General features: G+C 34.5%; 1 protein-coding gene across 2 annotated transcripts in view; it reads right to left on the bottom strand.

Moving 5' to 3' along the window:
* Positions 1 to 280: 280 nt before the first annotated feature.
* Positions 281 to 24,255, bottom strand: part of GNAI1 (G protein subunit alpha i1) — an 83,410-nt gene continuing 59,435 nt past the window's right edge. The window contains exons 4-8 of one of the 2 annotated variants that reach the window (XM_009203549.3): positions 18,219 to 18,376; positions 13,767 to 13,895; positions 8,497 to 8,626; positions 6,710 to 6,863; positions 281 to 2,364 (exon numbers count right to left, since the gene is read on the bottom strand). In XM_009203549.3, coding sequence (XP_009201813.2) covers positions 2,174 to 2,364; positions 6,710 to 6,863; positions 8,497 to 8,626; positions 13,767 to 13,895; positions 18,219 to 18,376 — 762 coding nt within the window. In that variant the 3' untranslated portion in view covers positions 281 to 2,173. The remainder of the gene's footprint in view (positions 2,365 to 6,709; positions 6,864 to 8,496; positions 8,627 to 13,766; positions 13,896 to 18,218; positions 18,377 to 24,255) is intronic. The other variant, XM_021936130.2, reaches the window with a different exon arrangement.

The raw sequence follows: 24,255 nt of genomic DNA, 5'->3' as shown, positions 1-24,255 counted from the left end.
TAGTAGAAAAAAATGGCCAAGTCAGGGATGAGAACTGGTTTAAGGGGAGAACGATGATGAATTTAGTTTTGAATATAATGAGTTAAAGCAGGCAATGGATTCTCAGAAGGGGATATCAACAAGGCAATTCCACAAGTGGCATCACATCTCATAGCTTGGAGCAGGGAAAATTTGAGCTTCTGAAGTAGCTGAAATTGTAAAGAGCACAGAAAAAGAAGAAATGAAGATACAAGACTGATACTTAAATTCTAATCCAAAATGTACTTAGCCAATAGGTTTGTAAAATTTTAAAAATTTAAATTTATTAGGATTTATTAACACAATTACACAAAGTTCAGGATTTCATTAATGATGGTCACCAATATGTGCTTCTTTGTGGCTTTTTAACCCATAATTCTCATGATTCAAATTTATTCATATTATAGTTGAATTTCATACATAGCTTCACAATGTGGATATTACAGGTCCATCAATAAAATTAAAGAAAACATATCTTTCATGAAAGGCACATAAAGAATCTAAGCTAACACATTTAAGGAACTTCGATAACTTTGAATTTCTTTACATTACAAAGAAGAAAATCTTCCAAATGAAACAGATACGAATATAGTTTATGGTTACACACACACGCACACACACACAATTCAACAAATATACTTCAACCCAGGGACAACATATAACTTGGAAACTACTTACCAGCAACATGTACTGAAAGACTAACTTTTTCCAAGATGAGTAAAAAAAGGGGGGAGGGGTAGGGAGTGCTGTTTACTTTGCTGAAACAAGGTCAGAGATGACACATCATGAATAATCAAAAGAAAATTATTCTATCAAAGCTCAGTATCTAGTGATATGTAACACTTATTTGAGCATAATCACTGACTTATTAAATACTAGTACTCATTTTCTAAGTGTAATTGTCCATTTCATTCTCAGAAATAATAGTATAATTGAAAAAGAAATAATATAAACTCAAGCAAGTGGAGAAATCTGAACATCTAAGGGAAAAAAGTAATTTTAACATAATGTGATAATCACATTTGAAACTAGTTATATGTATAAATTTAAATCTTGTATTATATCAGCAATAGAGTATTCAAAGATCCTTCTTGTTACCTTCCCAACGAGGAGCTATCATGTATGCTAGGTACAAGAGACGCCTCAAGGGAAATACACAAAAGCCTCACCAATGTCTCAAAATTCATTATGCCCACAGGTTTTTTTTTACTCACAAAAACGCTCTTAGGATCCCTCAAAACTTAATTATAAACAAAAATGTAGTTATTTAAAGTGTATAAAAATGAAGATGACATCACCTTTGAGGCAATGCATTAACATCAGCCAAATATTAAAATTCAGAGTGAAAACAAGTGAATAAAAACTAAGTGTTTACAGTAAGTCTAAGACAGTATATCCTCAAAAATCTGAAATTTTAGTTTTTCAAACCAAATCTAATGTGGAATCTAATGTAAAATTAAATTATTTTATTTTCTTAAAGTAGGAAAAATCAAAATGCACACAATGTTTAAATAATTGATCCAAAGGCAGGTGTATTCATCTTAAGAACATTTCAATAAAACACATAAAATTTAAAGAACAAATCATGTTATTAAAATAGTCTGTGCAATGTTTGTACAAATAACATTTTTATTAATACAAGTATACATATAATCAAGATAAGGGTTATGTTTCCTAATATTAATTACTGTACTTAAAAATTTACAGGACATGAACATAAATAAAGCTGTTTAAAACTGGCAAACATAGTAATAGTCTGTCATTCAGTACAAGGTATTATTTATGTTATTTCCAAAGCCATCACCCTAGAATCCTAAGTTGCCACTCTAAAAACCTAAAAATAATGTCGAAAACTAAAGTCATAAATACATGTATACATACATTTGCATATTTACACTTATGCAGAAATCATCAATATACTAGAGCCCAGCTTTAACACTGTCCTTCAGTTTCACACTGCAGGACCATCTGTCACATTTAAGAAAGGTCCTTCTGTTACTTTCAGTTAAAAAAACAAAACAGAACAACTTTGGTCAGGTCCCAGATGCATTTGCCTTATATTACATTCTGTGTTGCTGCAAGACTCTAGTCTACAGAGATCCATATATAAGTACTCATTTGGTTTGAAAATGCATTTTACCATTAACTGCAAAACTTAGAAGAGACCACAATCTTTTAGATTATTTTTTATGATGACATCTGTTACAGCATCAAAAACAAACTGCACATTCTTAGTATCTGTGGCACATGTGAAGTGGGTGTATATTTCCTTTGTGTCCTTTCTTTTATTGAGGTCTTCAAACTGACATTGAATATATGCAGCTGCCTCTTCATATGTGTTTGATCCTGAGATGGAAAAAGGAAAGAAACATAATGCAGAAAGTTAAAATAATTGCTTAAAATACTGAAGTCAGTTTCATACATACAAAACTGAAGTCAGTTTCATACAGCTTCATTCATGGACTCCTTAACTGTGCTTTCCCTTCTAGAATGGGAGACACTATTTCTTCTAAATGAAAAACACTCCATGTTAATTACCTTTAATGACTGTAAGTTATCCCTAAAATTAAACAAAAAATTTCCTCTACATGGCATTCCGTGTTCATCATGATCTTTGTTCCTGCCTCAATCTCCAAATGCCAGATCTTTTATCCTCTTATCTTCTGTCCTCTACACCCCAACTCAGATGCTTGATGACGGCATGCTATTTCAGTTCTGGCTCAACGGTGGATCAAAAAATGTTGGCTGAATGCCGATTAGTATTTTTTCCTCCCTTTTCTATATATACATTAATTAGCATTCTTCACTCATTTTTCTTTATTCAAAAATTGTACCAAGGTCTACAATGATGTTTAGGAGTATGAGGTTACAAAAAAAGTGAATGACACACTCCAGCTTTCAGGTTACTGACTAAAAAAGACTCCCTCTGAGTACAAACACTCCAGAAATTGTTTGGCAATATCTAAAGATAATCACACACACACTCTGACCCCGCAATTCAGTTTCTAGATATACACTTGACAGAACTGTGTATCACTGAAGACACAGAAGAAGTGAGAATGAAAGTACTACGGCTATACTCAATAACATGAATTAATCTCATAAGTGAACTATTGAGCAAAAGCAGCTAGATGCAAAAAGATCATATATTGTATGATACAACACTGTTTGAAAAATGAATTGGTGAGGACAAAAGTCTCACCAATTAATAGTGTCTGTGGCACATGTGAAGTGGGTATGTATTTCCTTTGTGTCCGTTCTTTTATTAAGGTCTTTAGTGATTATCAGTGAGTCATCAGTGATTACTCTGTGTATGGGATGTGAGTGTGTACGTGTGTGTTGCGGGGAGGTTTTGATTGGTTAAGACTGGGAGGAAGCATGATGGGACTTTCTGGGGTCTTGAAGCTGTTTGGTTTCTTGACCTGTGTGGTGGATACTGGTATGTTCACCTTTAAAAATGCACTTATGCTGAGGGTGTGTGTGTACGTATGTATGTATATAATATACATAATGTATACAATGTAATGCTATATGTAATGCTTCAATAAAAAAATTAATCATCCAAAATTATCTGCCAGGCTTTCAAGGTCGTCTACTATCCAGCCTGCTCTGCAGTGCCATCATTCTGAGATCCTCTCCTCCACACTGGCGCTCAACCCAGGTCCATGTCGTGAGGACCCAACATGCAAACTGCCTGTGGTACTGCAGTACTTCCTCTTCATTCTACTTTACCGGCTGAGATCTCTGCCTGCCTTCACATTTGCTCAAAATTGGCACTCCATCTAACTTTTCCTAATTAATCAAATCTAGCTAGGTTCTCTATCACTTAAAAACTTTTGTCTCCTCCTAGAAATAACTATTTCAGTTTTTGTTATACTGCTTTATAGTCTTAAATTCTTTTTCAGTGTTGAGTCTCCTAAACTAGAATGTGAACTCCTCAAGAGTAAACATCACACCCCACCAGCCCCATACTCCTTTTATATCTTACAGAATCCAGTATAATACAATGTGACAAATGCCCATAGGAATGTTGTGTAATGTGCTATGACACAGATTATGAGATTTTTATTAGGGATAAAAAGGTAATAAAGTTATCGTCTTTAAGTTTACATTTTAACTATTTTATATCACTAGAAATCACATACTTTAAAAAATCAAATTTTATTAAATCCTAAGTGTCGTTCTCCAAAATTTTAAAGCAATTAACAGCATCTTGTTGGCCCACAGAAGCTAATGCAACTGCTAAATTAAAATATATTTCAGCCAAACAGCTTACATTGAGTGCCTACCTCAATTTGCTCTATATATCCTAGGCAGCTAGCTAGATTACCCTCAAAGTACAACACATATGAATGAACATTCTTCATTCTGATTTTAAGTCTTAAGAAAAGAATGGCAAAGCAGGGACACGAGAGCAAATATGGTATTTTTTTTTATGTGAGATAGAATTGTCCTGAACAAAGGTAAGCACAGGTGATAACCAGGTCCAAAAATGAAGAACTGGGAGGCTGATGACACAATCAAAAAGGAAAGAGAAGAGATCTGCGTTTAAACAAGAAGAGGAGTTCTGTTTGAGCTTCGGGTGCTAAAAAACCAACCAACCAACCAACCAAACAACAAAAAAAACATGTATGTTCAAGCAGTTGGTAATGCAAATCTAAGGCTCCAGAGATAAATTAGGGCTGACCATAAAATTTAACCTATTGAGAATAGCTATGACTACGAAAGGATAGAGAGCTAAGATGACATGACTGCAGATGAAACTGGTAAAGTGGCAACATATAGTAAAAAGAAGAGGAGGAGAAGGATGACACATGAGCAGACAGGAGATAAATCAAGCAAGTTGCTTAGGGGCTACACAGGGTTCTTCCACAGCCATAGGAAATTGAGAGTTGCGGCTGAAGCAAGAAGCAACTGAATCAATACTTAGGGCATGCCATGGAGATCTTAAATAATAATCTTAACTCTGGAGATGTGAAAGAATTATGTAATATTCTTTTTGTGCAAAGATTCTGAAGTCAGGGATTATTAAGCAAAACACAAGCAAAAATTCCTAAACACACTGTCTACTTGGCAAGGAAAGAGCTAACAAGTATATTCTTAGTTGTTCTGAAATCCCTGTAGCTATACAATATTTATGGATTCATTTGGGGACTCTGGTACTATGAATTAATACAAAATGGCTACATCATAGAATATGATAAAAATAAACTAAAAAATATATTCAAATAAGGGAAAAATAAGCCATCTTGACTCTGGATAACTTATTTCTAATAAGCACAAAAAAATGTTCCTGAACACAGTGATTCAGGACTATGACTTCCAAAAAGAAAGCAAAGTTTTAAAGTAACTAACTGTGTGAAATTAGTTTGAACTGAAGTATAATTTCACAGTATGCAAAAAGGGCTATAACAATTAACATGATTATATTTACCAAAGAACCCTCCCCTTTTGGTTTCACTGAATGTTTAATTAAATGTAGCCTAGCCGTTAATGGTCGAGGAGCAGGAGGACAATGGATTTGGGTCTGGAACTGCACTCTGGCTTCATTAAGCCTCACTATTCTCATTTGTATGGGTAGGGATACCCGAGCACTGACATCACAGGGTTCTCTTAACATTTCCTGTAAAATGGCAGTGAATACTCATAGTACAATTTACTCAACACAAGACTCAGGAAAACTTTGTTTATAAAAAAACAAATCCTTGAGACTTTTTTTAAAAAAATAGGAAGAGTGGAGTGACGGTAAATAACTAAACTCTTCAAACTAGATTTGGAGATTACATACACCAGTGGTAGTCAAACTCCTGTTTTTTAAGGCATATTGAATGCTCTTCACTAAAAGAAAACCTTACTTGATATGGAAACCAGATGAAAGCTGAGTTACTCTGCTTTAATGAAAAAGTTATAAGGTGGCGGGTGCGGGGGGCAGTAATTAGTTCTGTTCCCTCTCCCATCTCCACCTTCAACAGCAACCCAGGAGGTGCTCCAAGGAGCTAAACTAAACTAAAACTAATGTTTTAGCCCAACTCCTGACTTCACAGATGGAATACTGAGACCTAGGTGAACTAACTGCCTTGTTCAAGATCAAAGAGCTAATTATGGAAAAGTCAGGACTGTACTTCAGGTCTACTTTTCTCACTCCATGGAATTTTCCACTGTAGTAAAATTAAAGCACTATTAACAGTCTCATTACCAAAGTTTAGGCTTCTTGCGAAACCTTCCCTGCCCTTCTGGAAGAGTTAGCCGCCTCAATGATCCCATCTTCATTTTCCCCCTTACAATAACGTTCATGTTCCTTTTTAGCAGTAGGATGCACTGCTATTGCTTGTTGTTTAAGTATGTCTGTCTTTGAGATTAGATGGTGGGCAGAGACATGTCTTATTTATTGTACATCACACAGTACTGATATGAAATCTGTTAACTTGGTTTAAAAACAGTATTTTAACTTGGAGTCATCACTAAACATTATCTAACAGTTTTTCCATAAAATGAATACATTATTTTCAGTAATTTCCTCCAGTTCTTAAGGAAATTTTTGTGCTCAACTGCAGTTTGATAAATAATATCCCTTAAAGGTCTAAGAATCACTAAGCCAAGAGATTTAAATTAACAACTGAATTCTTGCCTTAGGGGAAGTTTCAATTAGAAATATGTAACTTGACAAGTTATTCCCAGAAAAGTAAAATACCTGCATATTCTGGATAGCATATAGTGAGAGGGCTCTTCTTGATTTTTTCTTCAAAGAGATCCTTCTTGTTTAGAAAAAGTATAATGGATGTATCTGTAAACCACTTGTTGTTACATATGCTGTCAAACAACTTCATGCTTTCATGCATTCGATTCTATAACAGAAAAAAAGAAAACCAATGGTCACTAACAGCAAGGACTTTTAAGGAGTATTTTAAAAAATAATAGGTGTTGTAATAAAACAGAGTTTAGTCATTGAAAAATACATAACATATCACAAAAATACATTTCTGTCATTTCAGAACACATTTCACTTTAGGTGAGAGAAGTGTCTAACCATCCTTCATCACTTTCTGCATCCAACTTTTACTTGCTAAGTGCCCACTATATGTCATGCTCTATGCCAGAGAACATCCTGCTACAGGACAGTATAATCTAGGATGTGAAATGTGAACATGTGAAAAGAAATGACATCGTCATAGAGTTTATTTCATCTAAGTTTCCATTAAAAGATAAACAGAGGTTTTTAAAGAATAAAATTAAATTGAACAAGCTAAGACCCAATTAGCCCATTACTCTAAATATTACAATAAATATAAATACTGGAAGAACACTTCCAGTTCCTGTTTCTGGAACTTCTAGGATCTGTGCTCATCAAAGAGGGCACTGATACATTTTGTAGTGCTGAAATGAGAGAAACGAACATGTGGTGTTGCATTGCACTATAATTTCATAGACTTGATTTTAAAGATATAATCGTCTCTCGGTATATTCAGAGGGATTAGTACAAAGACCCCCAAAGGTACCAAAATCTGCATATACTCAAGTCCAGCAGGCGGTTCTGTGGAACCCACGTACAGGAAAAGTTGACTTTCTGCATACTCAGGTTTTGCATCCCATGAATGTGCTTGGTTGAAAAAAATTCTCATATATGTGGACCCATGCAGCTTAAACCCCTGTTGTTCAAGGGTCAACTGTACAAAACTGACATTTCTACTCCTTTTTCCCCACTTCGTAATAAAGTTAACTTAAAGTTTTACATTTCTATTTAAAAATACTTCCCCCATATTAATGGTACATTGAAACCTATCTGAAAATTACAGGGCAGCAACAAAGTATAACATATATTAAAGATTTACTGGCCGGGTGTGGTGGCTCAGGCCTGTAATCCCAGCACTTTGGGAGGCTGAGGTGGGTGGATCACCTGAGGTCAGGAGTTTGCGACCAGCCTGGCCAATGTGGCGAAACCCCATCTCTACTAAAAATACAAAAACCAGCTGGGTGTGGTGGCACGTGCCTGTAATTCCAACTACTTAGGAGGCTGGGGCAGGAGAACTGGCTTCAAACCGGGAGGTGGAGGTTGCAGTGAGCCGAGATCGTGCCACTGCACTCCATCCTGGCAACACAGCAAGACTCCATCTCAAAAAAAAAAAAAAAAAAAGGATTTACTAAACTAATAGAAGTAACAAATTAAGAAAAGGGATCTTGAACTACTATGTAAATATATTTCCATGTGCTATGTTGATATCAGATACAGAAATGCATAGTTAAGCTTACAGGCTTGAGGTGAGATTGACTCTCCATGCTTTCCTTTTCCTCAAGATCCACCTGTGCTTCTCTAGTATATTTCTCTTGTATTAGGCAAATAGAAAAGTTAGAGGAAAGACCCTGTACTTTCAAATTGTTATAGACATTAGAAAGAATTTAAGAATTTTTCTCAGAAAAATTCTTGGCAACACCTTCAGCTCTTCATGTTTCAAGCTCAACTCTTAAAGTAGTTCTACTTGCCATTTCTTCATCTTCAGCTAGAACCAGATCGTAGTCACTCAGTGCTACACAGAAGATGATCGCCGTCACTCCTTCGAAGCAATGAATCCACTTCTTCCGCTCAGATCTCTGACCTCCCACATCAAACATTCTGTTAAGAGGAGAAATGAGTTAACATCATATTAAACGTTCAAGAAGTTCTGAGAAGTTCTTTAACAAAAAAAGCTCTGAATAGTTGTGGAAATGTGTGATGAAAAGGAAGGAGAGAAGGACTTTATGGGAGGAAAACAATGTCACAAACTGGACTTCTCAAAAGGGGAAAAAATCTGCTAGTTTTTAAAAGTTTTGATTGAAGGGAGGGTATCTCTAAAACAAAAGCAAAAACAAAAGTACCCTCAAAAGACAAGACGTTAACACACGGAAGAACACTTAGAACATTAAAGCAAACAAATGAATGGACTGCACTGTGTGTAAACACAGAGAAGTCACATGAAGCAACTGGGGAATGCAGAGATCAAAGAGTAAATATTCCATTTGCCACAGTCACGGACATCGAAGGCAGAGAACAGAGACCCCTCCTCCTACTAAAACATGTTGTTTTAGCTCAGAAGTAATAAGCAAGGCTTTGATGTAAAGAAGAAGCCATTTCAGGTAAGAAAATGTAGGGCAAGCAAATAAAACTCAGATAGGGTAAAATACGTTTGCATAAAAAGTAAAATCAGGATACATTACAAAATGAGAGAACTGAACTATGACATAAATGAGTGATCCTACTGGAATGGCCTCAAAATTTAGAATGGAAAAAAACTCAATTTTTATACAATATACAATAGTGACCCACTGTAGGTTACTGAACAAAGTAGTAGCAAAATCAAACAATATAAAGACAATAGTCTATTCCTTTTCTAAGATCTTCTAAAGTTAAGCAAAAGTTAAAATTTGCATAGACTACATTATACAACCTAGAAATAACCACTTATATAATGAAAACACTATGCAAACTGGTACATTTTTAAAGGCTCCATTTATCTAGATGGTGCACTAATTAAAATAGTCCCTATTTAATTCCCAGGCAAAAAGAATTTTCCCTACAGAGCAGTACTGGCCTATAAACCAAATCTGAGTACATCAACTAGTATTGTTACTTTTATGATCATTTAAGCAGCTTCATTCTTTTGGCTTAGCTGGTACCATTGTTCATTAAATTCAGGTAAGTTATATAATAAAATGTTTCTACCACAAAATAAATCAAAGAGTTAAGATGTAAAATGCATAGCTGGGTAATAAAAATCAAACAAGAACAAAATAAATGATAGTAAATTAAAATGATTTAAATTGGGTTACCATTTGCAAAAATGCCCAGGAACACAATTTGAAAATAACTTTACTGAAAAGATAGCATATCTCAGTGATGACCACACTCAAGAGTTCCCAGTAGAATTATTCTAAATGCATTTCTGCTCTCATTCATCTGAGGCTCATTTAACCTATAAAAAGCAAAGTTGAAACCATATGCTAGCAATGATAGTAATTCAACAGAATTCAAAATCCAAAATAAGACAAAGTTTATCTGAGGTTCCTGACAAACCTGTGTTTATCTTTAAGTCACCGAATAAAAACAGCAACTAAATACATCAATCTCAACCAAGAAGCCTAAATGGAGTACGATAAATGAACCTCGTGGAAGGATAATGGTGAGAGTCAACTTTACTCAATCCCAGTGTTTGCTGGATGCTGAAATGACAGGTTTGAAAAACCTAGGAGGAAAGTGAAAACTATGGTCCTGAAATAAATGTTTAAGAGTGCACCTAAACAAGATGAAAAGTGAATTTTATACAGTCAGACTGCCTTAAGTACCAAATAACTGATTTAGTATTTGCCTCTGCCACTTATTACTATTTATAGAGTTCTCACCTTTACAACATTTTTCATAGGTAATAACTCATTTTATTTTTAAGCCTCTAACAGAGCAAAACTGTAATAGAATGTTAAGAAACTTAACCAAGTTTACCCAACTACTTATTAGGGGAACCGAGGTCTAGAATCTTTACTTGCTAACTCCAACTCCACACATTTTCTCCTCAGACAATATTGGTTAGAAATACAGTAGTTCCCCCTTATTCCTGGTTTCACTCTCTGCAGTTTCAGTTACCTGTGGTCAACCAAGGTCCAAAAATACAACAGTATTTTGAGAAAGTGAGACCACATTCACATACCTTTTAATTATAGTATGTTGCCATGATTGTTCTATGTTATTATTAGTTGTTAGTCTCTTACTGTGCTGAATTTATAAACTTTATCATAGGTATGTATGCCTACGAAGAAACACGGTGTATACAAGGTTCAGTACTATTAGCAGTTTCAAGCATACATGGGGGGTCTTGGAACATATCCCCTCAAATAAGGGGGGACTACTGTAAGCCATTAGCTGAACATGATTTAAGTTTGCTTTAGAACACAATCTTTAAAACAAAGTGAACAAAAACCAAAATCAGAATCTAAGGTATACTAGGTTAAAAAAAAAATCTAAGTCCCAATCTAATAGTGAACTTCCTTGTCATTAAAATCACTTCTTAGTTTTAAGATAAAATGATGATATTCTCCGGATCAGACATACCTGATTATTTGAAATCAGAGTACTCAGTTTGTTTATTTAATATTATAGAAATAGTAATAAGCAGACTAAAAGAAGTTAAACAATTTCAGTAAGAGATAATGACAGCAGTATAAAATGTCCACTGAGGGCTTTTTTTTAAGAAAAGAATGAAAATGAAAAAAAAAAACCCCTATGCAAAACCATAGCATGTATTAAAGCACAAAGCTAATGTTGCCAGATAAATTAATTATGACCTATATCTTTGTTTAAGAAAGCAGGTCAATGTTTGTTTCTTGGGGAGAAGTAACCATGAAAATTGAAATAAAGCTTTAGTTTTCTGGAAAATTCAATTACATGAACCACCTATAAATCAGTGACAAGTGATAGCAACAAATGTATTAAATATAAAATATTTATGGAAGCAATCAGAAGCATTGTTGCATATAATTTAACAGTGCTCACTACTTCTAACAGTGAGATTTCTTTATGAGATGAACCGATAACTATTTTTTCTCTCACTAGGAACCTTTATTCCAAGATGATTTTAGAAATTCTGCTTTATTATCATGACCATTTCAGAGCAATAAAGTTAGATGAAGCAAAGCCTAATCCGTAATTCACAGTAAAGATTTATTTAGAATGATTATGTTGAATCATATAATTTTTAGTGAAAATAAAAAAGACAAAATAATTTCAATAACGATATGGGACACTCCGTTTGCAAACCAAATGCAGACAAATTACTTTTTGGCAAACAGAATAATATAAGTTTATTGTTCTTTTGCTTGTGTAATCTTTTAAAAAATTCTTTTTGGTATTGTGGGGATGGAGTTGGGTAAAAGTTAAGGAGATATATACACAGTCTTGTAAAGTTTGAATTTCTACAAAGACACCAAAAACCTCCACTAAACATAATCTTAAAAAAAAATCAGAAACTGATAACAAATGATTTATCTAACCCTTCACTGTATTTAAAAGATGAAATTTAGAAAAACATGAAATATTAAAATTTTCCTTAAAAAAACAGACCATAAACACCTTTTCTAATCCAATCTCCTGCAGTGACAACTGGAGTGTGCTCAATTTGGGTCAACATATCTATAAAGCTCTGCAGCTGTGCGATGATAGCTACTTGATGCCCATGACTACAGTGGCAATCTTAAAATCAATCTTAACCTTGCTGGGTTAAAAACAAACAAAAATATCCCTATCTGTTAAATTTAAAAGAACAACAACAATAAAATCCCTGTAAGTCTACAACTCACTTAATTCTAGCATTTTTATTATTTTCATTTCCAGGAATATTTACTAGTGAATATGTGGTGTAGGACACGCATAGGTTTTAATACTGTGTGAATAATGTGACTCTATTATAGTCATATAAATTAGTCATTGACTTCAGAAGGGCCTCTCAAAGCTATTGAACAGCTTTGTGTTTGGTGTTCCTTCAGCTGAACACTCAACTGGCACTTGGGACATGTGACATTTTAAATGAATGTGAATTATAAGAAACTAGCAGATTTTAAAAAAAGAACTTCTGCCTCTTTATTTAGCTTCAATGTACTGAAATAAAAAATACTAAGAAGGAAAAAAGGAACATCTGTATTTTTTAATGAGTATTTTTTAACATCAAGTAACACTACAGTGGTCTTAGATGTCTATGACAATACAGAAGTTTTGTTTCAGTAGAATATCCTGTGATGTTATCTTATTAATGTATATATCTTTACATAGGCTACATACTTTCTCTTTTCATGATTTTACTATTACTTTAATAGAAATGATGAATAACAGTACAGACTTAAAGGCAATTTTGTTTGAGTGAACAATGAAATGAGTAAGTGGAGCATTTTAGAAGAAGTAAGTCATGGTAACAACTAGCAGATGACCTGGAAGGGAAACACATGAAAGTAACTGACCAGGAAGGCTGTATAATAAAACAAGACTCTGCAAATGAAAACATCATATTCAGTTGTGTTTAAGTCCAACAGTTTTCCTCATACCTTGGAAACTGTTATTTACTGGAAAAAGAGAAAACTAGTTTTGTAAATTTGAATATGATGTTTTACTAAACTTTCCTGAGCCTTGTTCATTATAAAATGAGGGAACTGGGAAAACATTCACTCCAAGACCCCTTCCATTTCTAAAGACTACAATTCAGTGCTCTTCTGCTCAGACCTCAGTAAGCGGATATTCAGTACACTTTAAATGTGTATTTCTTATCATGAAATAGTGCATAAGGAAGGACTACCTTCACAGGGACGGAAAGTTCCCTAGGAAGAAAACTGTTCATGAAAAAATTGTTAAGGGTGCTCTTAATATTTCCATAAATAAGCATTTATACTATCAGTAAAACTTGCTCTCTTTTTACCTAAAAATAGATAGTAACACTTTCCGAAAACACAGTAGATTAGAGCAGAATTTTCTGTTTAGAAATAAAAGCCAAAAACTATTTTGTTTGAATCACTGTAAAAACTACAGGCAAAACGGAATTTGCCTGGATAGATTTTCTTAAATAAAAATATTCCACTTAGGAATGCTTTTTTTGACTTCACCCAAAAATTATTTTGTATAATCATCTGAAGAAAGTTTTTTTCCAATTATAATTTCCGACTGTAAAAATGTTGTCAACTTTTATTATACCTTTTATTTCTAAAACAATGTGTTTTATATCTAAAATTAGAAAGCTACTCACTTAAAATGAAGATCTTTGAAAGTAAAATGGGTTTCAACAATTCCTGTAGTTTTCACTCTAGTTCTGAGAACATCTTGTTGAGTCGGGATGTAATTTGGCTGAGCTATTCTGTCCAAGTCATTCAAATAGCTGAAAAAATTAAACAAAACAACGTATTAAATATAGCCAATAAAGATCATCCGAAACAAAAATTAAAACACACTGCAATATAAGCGATAATCTGAAATCACTAAAAGTTTTTAAAATTCTGTGTAAAGATACAAACGAGTTTAAGTTTGTATCTTCTTATATAACTCCCATGGAAATAAAAATGTTTACACCTCTGCAACCACAAAGCTCTTTTAGTATGTTTTAAATATGTTCTTTATTTCTAAGGGACAGTTAGTAATTCAAAGGAAAAAGAATAACTTAAAAAAAAACAGAAAGCTAGTACATGGCATGAGTTTGTTCCTTAGAATTCTTTATCACACTTTTTGGATATAGCACTGTGTTTATGATCCAGACATCACTCTTTTTTATTGAAGATTTTTAAAGTCTTAATTTTGGAGCAAGTAGTGATGAAAGCTCTGCCCAAAGGCTGAATGAGATGTTTCTTTTCAACCAGTCTTACGTTACATACAGGAAAACAGCACATACTCCTCTACGCTGCACTTTACTGCTCTCTAAATCAATACATGTTTTAGTCACTCATGTAATACTCTCTGCCACTGGTGCTACATATGTTGTGATATAAAAACGTAGTGGTATCATACCATGCAATGTAAAAGAGTAAGTTATTTTGTGTCAAATTATACGGTATAGTCAGTAATTCACAGAAAGTATAGGTATGGAGAGATTAATGTGGATCTAGGTGATTAAAGAAGGATTCATGGATAGTGAAGGGTGTAAACAGAATAACGGGGATGGAAGAAAAGGAATGACACTGCCCCAGGAGAAGCTGTAAATTAGTATGGAGATGAGAACAGTTGCCTGTTCTTTCTTGGAGAGTAAAGCCACTAGTAGGCTATACAAAGCCTTAAACGAGGAGTTTGGAATGAGTCCTAAGGTCAGCTGAATGTAGAAAGCATCACCGCAGTGCTTTTATTACAAGAGCTATAAGGTGACTGATAACTTAGAAATAAAAAATGTTTTAGACAGTCAAGTGTATGTATGTGGTAATTATACTAGAACACATAGAGAGATGACAGCCTGAGTTACCTGTATTGTATTTACTGAAGTTAAGAGAATCTTATCACATTGGTGATAATACTCCAGTACTTTCTCTGTGCTTTTAATTCCAAATGTTCCACTTTACTGTAAGAAAATCCGACTTAACAAACCAAACAAGCCATGGCAAGATTTTACTGCCTCTTTAAAATAATGAGCTACTCTTATTTAAAATGTTCTTTGATTACTCACAGATTTCTTTGCTTAAAACTGTTACAGTTCGCCGGGCACGGTGGCTTGCGCCTGTAAACCCAGCACTTTGGGAGGCCGAGCTGGGCAGATCACGAGGTCAGGAGATCAAGACCATCCTGGTCAACATGGTGAAACCCCGTTTCTACTAAAAATGCAAAAATTAGCTGGGCGTGGTGGTGTGTGCCTGCAATCCCAGCTACTGGAGATGCTGAGGCAGGACAATCGCCTGAACCTGGGAGGCCAAGGTTGCAGTGAGCCAAGATCATGCCACTGCACTCCAGCCTGGTGACAGAGCCAGACTCCATCTTAAAAAACCAAAAAACCAAAACCAAAACAAAACAGAAACAAAACAAAAAACTGCTACAGTTCAAAAAAATCTCTAAAAATAATATTTCAATAAGACAAAGAAGAAAAGCAGGCACTGCGAAAAATTCTGATTGTTCTAAATGATTACAAATTTAAAGTGTGAATTGGTGGGGAGTCAGCCCTAATGGGCAACTTGACTGCATCTTAGCATCCCCAGTCAAGAACTCATAGATCAAGATTCCCTGTAATAACTATGGAGAAAAATGTTTCTATGACTTTCTTCATTCCTAAAAAGCAGCCACATTAGTGCCATCTTAAGGTCACGACTATTAGAATAAAATAACGTAAAACTAAAGCAACATATTTTTCATTTTATAATTTTAATTTTTTTTTCTTTTAGATATGGTCTTGCTCTGTCACCCAGGCTGGAATGCAGCCGCGCAGTCATAGCTCACTACAGCCTCAACCTTCTGGGCTTGGGTGATTCTCCTGACTCAGTCTCTCAAGAAGCGAGGACTATAAGGGATGGGCCACCATGCCTGGCTAATTTTTTTGTTTTTACTTTTTGTAGAGACAAGGTCTCAGTATGTTGCTCAGGCTGGTCTGGAATTCCTGGGCTCAAGTGATCCTCTCACCTCAGCCTCCCCAAATGCTGGGATTACAAAGCATAAGCCACCAATGCCCAGACTATGTTTTTGTTAACTCATTTTCAAGTAGTGTGCACAGGAGAGAGTACTGGACAAGAGACTGAGGGGGTCTGGAAGTTCCCACATATAGTGAGAAAGAGAACTTCAATCTGTCATTCCCAAGTAGCACCCCTTAATTACTGAAATAGCTCCTTTTGCTGGGCTCCACTCAAAGCAATCTTCTCATAATAGTGACTCCCACTTAAATCTCTGCAGATGCTGGTGGTGTCAAAGCAAATATGGTTTAAGAGTTGTGTTCTTCCTATAAGTATTTTTTCTAATTTGTCTTCTAGCCTCTGTGATGCCTGGTTTATGAATTCATTCATTATTAAACAAGATCATATTGAGTGCTGACTGTGTCAGGCTGTGGGAATACATTAGGTAAAAACACATTACTGAATTTACAATGTAATGGCAGAGACAGAAAATAATCAAATATTCACAACATAAACAGAAATAAAATAACCTCAAAATAAAAGGAAAGCTGAAGAAAAAGTAAATTAGGAGTACCTAAAACTGGAAAGCAAGGACCAACTCAGTGAGTCAAGGAATATTTCTTTGTATAGGATATGATACCAGTTGGAGAGATGGGCTACATATTCAATGTATTTATGTCATATATACATGTATAAACCACATAATAATACATAAGGTTAATACAAGTGTAAAATGTTAAAAATATAGATTAAGAAATACAGGGTTATAAAGATTGATGTGGGTGATACAATATTATTTCTTAAACACACTAAATCACACAACATATAGTACCTATGCTGATGCTGAACAAATAATATAATTCGCTCTTCAGGAGCCACACCTCATTTACTTATTCATTGTGGCAAAGTGTATGCATTCACCTAGACCTTTCAAAATCTGTCATCTATCTAATCCTTACTTGTGTTCCTAACAGCCAACAGCTGTGTCAAGAAAATGGAACAATCCTGGAAAGTAAAACAAATGCACAACATAGATTTTAAGAGCAATTAATGCCTAATACATATCATATAGGACTTCTTGAGTATGTGTGGTAAATTATAAATTTGTTTTTTTGTTGTTGTTTTTGGTGTTGTTCTATGGAGATCACCAAACAGAAAGCTCCCTGATTAGGTTTTTATTTTTTATTTTTTTGAGACAGGGCCTCGCTCCATCCACAGGCTGGAGTGCAGTGGTACGTTCATGGCTCACTGCAAACTCAAACTCTTGAGTTCAAGCAATCATCCTGTCTCAGCCCCACTGAGTAACTGGGACCACAGGTGTGCACCATCATGACTAGATAATTTTTGTATTTTTGTAGAGATGTGGGGGTGGGTCTCGCTAAGTTACCCAGACTGGTCTCAAACACCTGGGCTCAAGAGAGCTGCCCACCTTGGCCTCTCAAAGTGCTGGGATTACAAGCAATGAGCCACCTCACCCAGCTTCCCTGATTAGGTTTTATCACAACTTGTTTTGCAAACTTTCTGGCGCCACCACCTGAAAATTTAGGGCAGATTTTTCTTCTAAAAAACTGAACTTAAGTATCTGGAAACTGTATCAAATACAACAGGGCACACACACAACTGACAATTTTCAAATACAGAGCTATTTTACTTACTGAAAAAATATCTTGGAGTCATTCTGCACTCTTTCAAAAAAATCCCTAAAGTACCTGTCATTGAACAAGTAACTCTTCTCAGGCACTGCTAGCATAATGAAAAGAACTCAAATCAGTTACACTCTCAAGATAGCTCCAAGTAAACTTATACACCCCAATTCAGTGTGGATTCTGGAAACTTCCAATTACTTTCTTGAAAATATATTGGAAAAGGTACCATTTTGCATGTTTCAATTAGAGTTACATAGCATGAGTCTCTTGAGACACTATTGAACACACAGGAAATAACACTGCTATCTACACACACACAACACACATAAGACAGATAAAATTTTAAAATATTGTCATCTTGAATATCCTAAGTTGTACAAGAATGTGTCAGCCAATTCTGCAATAAAATTGACTTGGAAGTATATTTGACTTGCAAGTAATTATTCATGATAGTTTAGTTCTGAAGTTATGATTACTTACTATGCTGCAGAATCATTAAGCTGGTACTCTCGGGATCTGTTGAAACAGGCTTGTACACCACTATCTTTCCACAATCTCTTTATAACTCCAGCAAGTTCTGCAGTCATAAAGCCTTCTTCAGCAGCTCCAGCTAGCACAAAGAGTTGGCGTGCATCATCCTGAACATTCAAAGGACATTTTTTTTTAAGTAAATAGGGATATGTTTGAGAGAAAAAGTACAAAGGAGACAATTATAGAGTTTAAAAAAAATGGCAATAGTGAATTTCCTCTGTTTTTATTAATGTGTCATTACTTTTCTTTCTCTAAGGCACCACTTAAAAACTGGGTTGACCAAAAGACAATAATCATACATCATACGTCTATGTTTTGTGGTGTCAGTAAGTATCTGTCAAGGCACTAGGAAGCTAGAAGAATAACTAAGGTTCCAACTCATAAAGGGGACATTAACCAATTATCCACTCACAGTTTTTTTGTGTATTGAAGATGGTCATTTTTGAGAAAACAGAAGAAGAACCTATGTCTTCTTCCTCTCTCCTCAAAATGTTTTCTAAACTAAGAAACACAACTTTTAAAAATTAGAGATAGAATTGAACTAAGTGTTAGCTTTCTGATATACCTTATAGTTGCAAAACAAGTTCAGAGCAGGGAGAAATCAATGTGGAGTGGGCAAGACCAGAAGACTAGTTTCATACAATGGTCTGAGATTTTCAGGAGATTTTTTTTTTTTTTTTTGAGACGGAGTCTCGCTGTGTCTCCCAGGCTGAGAGTGCAGTGGCGTGATCTCGGCTCACTGCAAGCTCCGCCTCCCGGGTTCACGCCATTCTCCCGCCTCAGCCTCCCAAGTAGCTGAGACTACAGGCGCCCGCCACCACGCCCGGCTAGTTTTTTGTATTTTTAGTAGAGACGGGGTTTCACCATGTTAGCCAGGATAGTCTCGATCTCCTGACCTCGTGATCCACCCGCCTCGGCCTCCCAAAGTGCTGGGATTACAGGCTTGAGCCACCGGATTTTCAGGAGATTTTAAGTATGGCCACATTAAAATCAATGGGGCAGAAGTTGGGAGCAGGTGTTTTGCTAATCCAGGCATAGAAAACAAAATAAGCACAGCTTTGGAGTAGAAATACTCATGATATATATAGAAGACAGTATGTAAAAATTTCTAAATGAAAAGATACTTTATATAAACTTAATTAAACTTTGCTTAAAATTTGAGGCTACTCATATTTGGTTATTTTGATCCACAAGTAATCAACCACTCTAAATCAGTGTGGGGTCCAAGAGAAATATAACGTGCACCACTAATACAATCTAAATTTTCTAATAGCTACATTTGTAAAAGCTTTTTTTAAAGCTATGTGAAATGATTTTTAACAGTATTACTTAACCTATGTATAAAAATATCAATTCATTTATATGTAATAAATATACAATTATATTTATTATGAAATTTATTATGTATATTTTTTCACACATATTACAAAATCTGGTGTGTATTTTATGCAAACAGCCCATTTCAATTCAGAGTAGATACATTTTAAGGATTTAGTAGCCACATGCGGATAGTAGATACCATACTGGATAACATAACTCCAGTTTTCAAGTAATAACACAATTTTTAAAAAACACAACAATAAACAAACGAAAAACCCAGATGTGAAGTTTCTTTCTTAACCAAGATTCTCCTTAACTTGAAATATGTAGCTTTAAGTTAACTGGGTGGACAATTCCTAATTTCTCTCAAGGGGCATTCTTCCAAAGTATCGTAGCAGATGCTTACAAAGTGATGGCACACATTATTATAAGGGGTATAGAAGAGAAGCAGCATTTGGTGACACAGGCTAGCAGAGTGTACTAGCTGACAATATAAATTCATGCTGTTGCCAATTTGTGAAACATTTTCTTTTCAGCTGGAACCCATCATGAAAAATAATTAAGTCTCTCAGCATGAGAACATATTATTCAAGCATATGCTTCCCTTTTTAGCAAATCACAAGAGAAATGCATGCAAGCAAGCGACACGTGCATAATATCCTTAATAAACCTCACATAACATGGTTTCAAGTCATTCTTAGCACCATTAGCCTAATTCCAGTAAACAATTATTCAATTATCGGATTACCTATACATGAGAAATTTCTGAATCTGACCATTTTTATTTATTAAATTACATCAAACATAACCTATTTTAGTAAAGTACTTTCCGTATAAGTAGGTTTTTAAATGAGCTTTCATTATGACGTCTTCATTCAATTTCAATAGCGTTTTTTGACAAAAAAGGACTAATGCCCTCCACTATGGGTTACAAGATCACATTCTTCTCAAACTTTCCAGGGACAGGCCTGAAGAAAAGCCTTAAGAAACTTTGGAAGCTGTATTTATAAATTGCATTCTCTCTGTGGCATTAAAAAAAAAATGTTTCTTTTTCATAATTCCACATATAAGTAAGATGATGTAATATTTTTCGGTGTCTGGCTTATTTCACTAAGCATAATGTCCTTCAGGTCTCCAAAAAAATCCACAGAAACAAAAATAGGTCAAGGTCAAATATACAAAGGTAGAGGACAAACCAGTAGTTATGGCTGTGGGGTGGCGGAGGAGAGGAGGGAGGAGAAAGAGAAAATAGACATATTCAAAGAATACAAAGTAGCAGATACGCAGGATGACCAAGTCTAGAGAAGTGGATACTGAAGTACAATATGAGGACTGTAGCTAATGAAAATGTACCGTATTTGAGATTTTTGTTAAATAGGTTTTAACTGCTCTTGTAGCCAAAAAATTTAACTATGTGAGATAATGGATATGTTAACTTGCTCCACTAGAGTAACCATTTTACTATCTATATGTATCTCATAACATCAAGTTGTAAAGCTCAGATAATTTTTTCAAGCCTCTTTTCTTTAAAAAAAACTTTTCTTTAAAAAAAACTTTTCTTTAAAAAAAACTTACTGGGATTATTCACTTCCACATCATTACCAGGACATTCAGGTGTGTCTGTAGATGAGCTTTCAGGTAATAAATCTGAGCAGAAGAACACTGCTGAAATTATTCTACCTAATCTTCTGTATAAAACGAACCCAAGGCACAAAGAGCTTAAGCAACTTACTTAAAGTTCCATGGCTAGTCACCCAATCATACAAAGTAGGGAGTCAACAGTTCATAAGTGGCTATATCTAAAACAGGATAAATTTTAAAAACACAGAATGATGACAATGATTTTATCTTGCCATGGAATGAGGTCTTTGCAAAATTTATGAGAAGGAAAATTACTTAACATTTATAAATATAAATGTGAGTGTACCAAAACAGTGTGATGCGGAGTAGAAAAAGAATAGAGATTACTTAAGAGAAGACTGGAGTTTGGTAAGGAGGGTTACAGGTTAATAAAGCAGTTTACAGGAAGTCTTTGTGGTGGTGAAGAGAAAGAAACATTGTTTGACAGGCAATTATTTGACAGAAAAATTCCTCTGATGTAGCAAAGCTAAAATATTTTCAAATTACTAAAAGCTAAATAAAAATAAGATGATTTAGAGAAGGTAAATTCCAGTTCATATAACCGTGTGCTCTGAGAACTCAGAAAGGAGCTATGAAGCACTATTTTGTCAAGAGACAAATAATAAGTCCTCATTCCAAGCAGTGATCAGGGAATATCTAGCATGCTGTACTTATTTAGTGATTACATGTTTTATTTAAAGCTATCACCCACTTTATGAAAATTCAGAAGAGTCTGCCTAGGATAGGAGGAGAAGACTTTGAGGGAGCATGATGGCTATAGTCTGACATAATTACAAGGTAAAAAAGAACAGAGTTCATGTTTAGGCACAGAGCAGAAAAAGGAGCATTCTTAGAGCAAAAGATATCAGAGTTCATCTCAATTACAGGATTTTTTTTTTTTTTTTTTTTTTTTTAGTAAAGCCACCTGAAAAACAAAAAAGGGAAGGGGAATGAGAGACTGAGGTTTTAAAGCAAAGTGGTATGACTATTCATTGTAATACAGCAGGTAGAATTTATGCATAAGATTAAGAGTTTACATTTAAAAAGATCAGCAAACCCTTCTAAAACAGAAGCTAAATAATATGGTAATGGAGTGTTACTGAGAGTTTCTAGCACGAAGGGGTGTTGAATTTTACTGAAGGCCTTTCCTTCATCTATTGAGATAATCATGTGGTTTTTGTCTTTGGTTCTGTTTATGTGATGGATTACATTGATGTGCGTATGTTGAACCAGCCTTGCATCCCAGGGATGAAACTGACTTGATCAGATGTTAAAGAGTTGCTTTAAAGAATACATACATGTAAAATACATTTTTTTCTAAAAGCACAAATATAATCAAAGTAAAACTGACTTGAGGAAATGAAATGGGAAGTCATTTTTCTTTTTTCCCCATAAATTTATCTCTGACATATAGTTAAAATTAACTTAAAAGGAGGAAAAAGCCTAAAATAAAGTTAATTTTAACTATATGTCAGAGATAAATTTTTAACTAAATTGCAGTGAATTTAGCATGAATTAGGAGTTTCATTAAGTCAACAAGGGAAATTATCAATAAATATATAAATATACATATTTACAAATCTTATACATGTGTATTTTTTCAAATTGGTAAAATGGAGAAATACTGACATTTAAGCGTTCTTTGTACTGACAAGAGAACTTGTCAAGAGATACAGAAATGTGAGATAAGTGAAATGAGAAGAGAAATATACTATATTAGAAGTACACATTCATTTCAAATGGTAGCTGGTAACATTTTGCCACATATATATCAACATTTTTCAGAATCAAAACAAAAACCGTAAGTTTCTTCATCTTAGTTCTCAAACATAAACCAGAATACTACTAAAAATGATACAAACATTCATGAGGAAAAAACAAGTAAAAGTAATAAGGAGCATTTTGAAAAAGACTAGGAGCACAGGGATGTTTTTATCAGATATTGAAAGCCTACAATATGTAGAAACAGTCTACTATGAAGGCAGATCCATAGGGGGAAAAAATCCCAAATCTGAACTTATTACACGATAAATGTGGCAAGATAAATCAGTCAGAAAAGATATGATTAATCCAGTCACACTGGTGATAATTAGATAGCCACCTGAAGAGAAATAAAATAATGTACATCCTTCATGCATACTCCATGCTTCAGACAGATTAAAAAATAAACACAGAAACAAATGGTAAAATTCACTCCCTTGAAATTCCTCTTGCTTTTAAAAGAGCATCAATATTTGCTAAATCTTTTGTTGAGAGAGGATGTTCTACATTTAAACACAATGGAAGAAATAACAGGTGAAGATTTAAACACTTTTTAAAATATAGTATTACCATAACATTAATGGCAGTTAAGTAAAATGTGACTTACTAAACATTTGTATTAGTGGACAAAGGGTTAACACATATGTACATATAAACAAGCAAATAGATCATCAAAACACGAAGATTCCAAGTGGTAAATGAATAAAGTGTCACAAACCACATAGAAAAATAAAAATATAATCAATTGACACGGAAAACTGGTCAGCTACATTAAAAACGGAAAATTCAAAATAAGCTGATACATGATTTACTAACAACAAATTAGCAAAGATTTTTTAAATACAAAACTCCTAAATTTTGGCTGCCCAGAGTGCTAAGAAAACGCATTCCAAAAACTGCTGCAAGGAAGGCAAACTGATAGAACCTTTCTAAAAAACAATCTAGCAAATCTGGCAGACAGACATAGACAAACTAACTAATGAAAGTAAATAACAAAGTTATTGGAACAGAAAAATGGCCATTATGCAGAAACATACATGAGGCTTGGGGGGAAAAACTTATGTAAGTCAATTCAAGGTGAGGATTCCTACTCCTCACAGCCTGAAGTATTCTAAATAAGAGCTTCTCAAGCTGTCTGTGATGAAGAACCAGTGTTGTGTTTTATTTCATTTGCATTTGTCTCCAATCTATTCCAGAATAATAATAGAAAAAATTAAATGACATACAAAATATAAATTGTTTTAAAAACTCTCAGAGTGAACATATAAATTACTCTGTCAATTGC

This window comes from Papio anubis, chromosome 4 (assembly GCF_008728515.1).
Source record: "Papio anubis isolate 15944 chromosome 4, Panubis1.0, whole genome shotgun sequence".
NCBI classification, from domain to species: domain Eukaryota; kingdom Metazoa; phylum Chordata; class Mammalia; order Primates; family Cercopithecidae; genus Papio; species Papio anubis.
The sequence above is the reverse complement of the archived record's forward strand: the minus strand, read 5'-3'. Positions and strand labels throughout refer to the sequence as shown.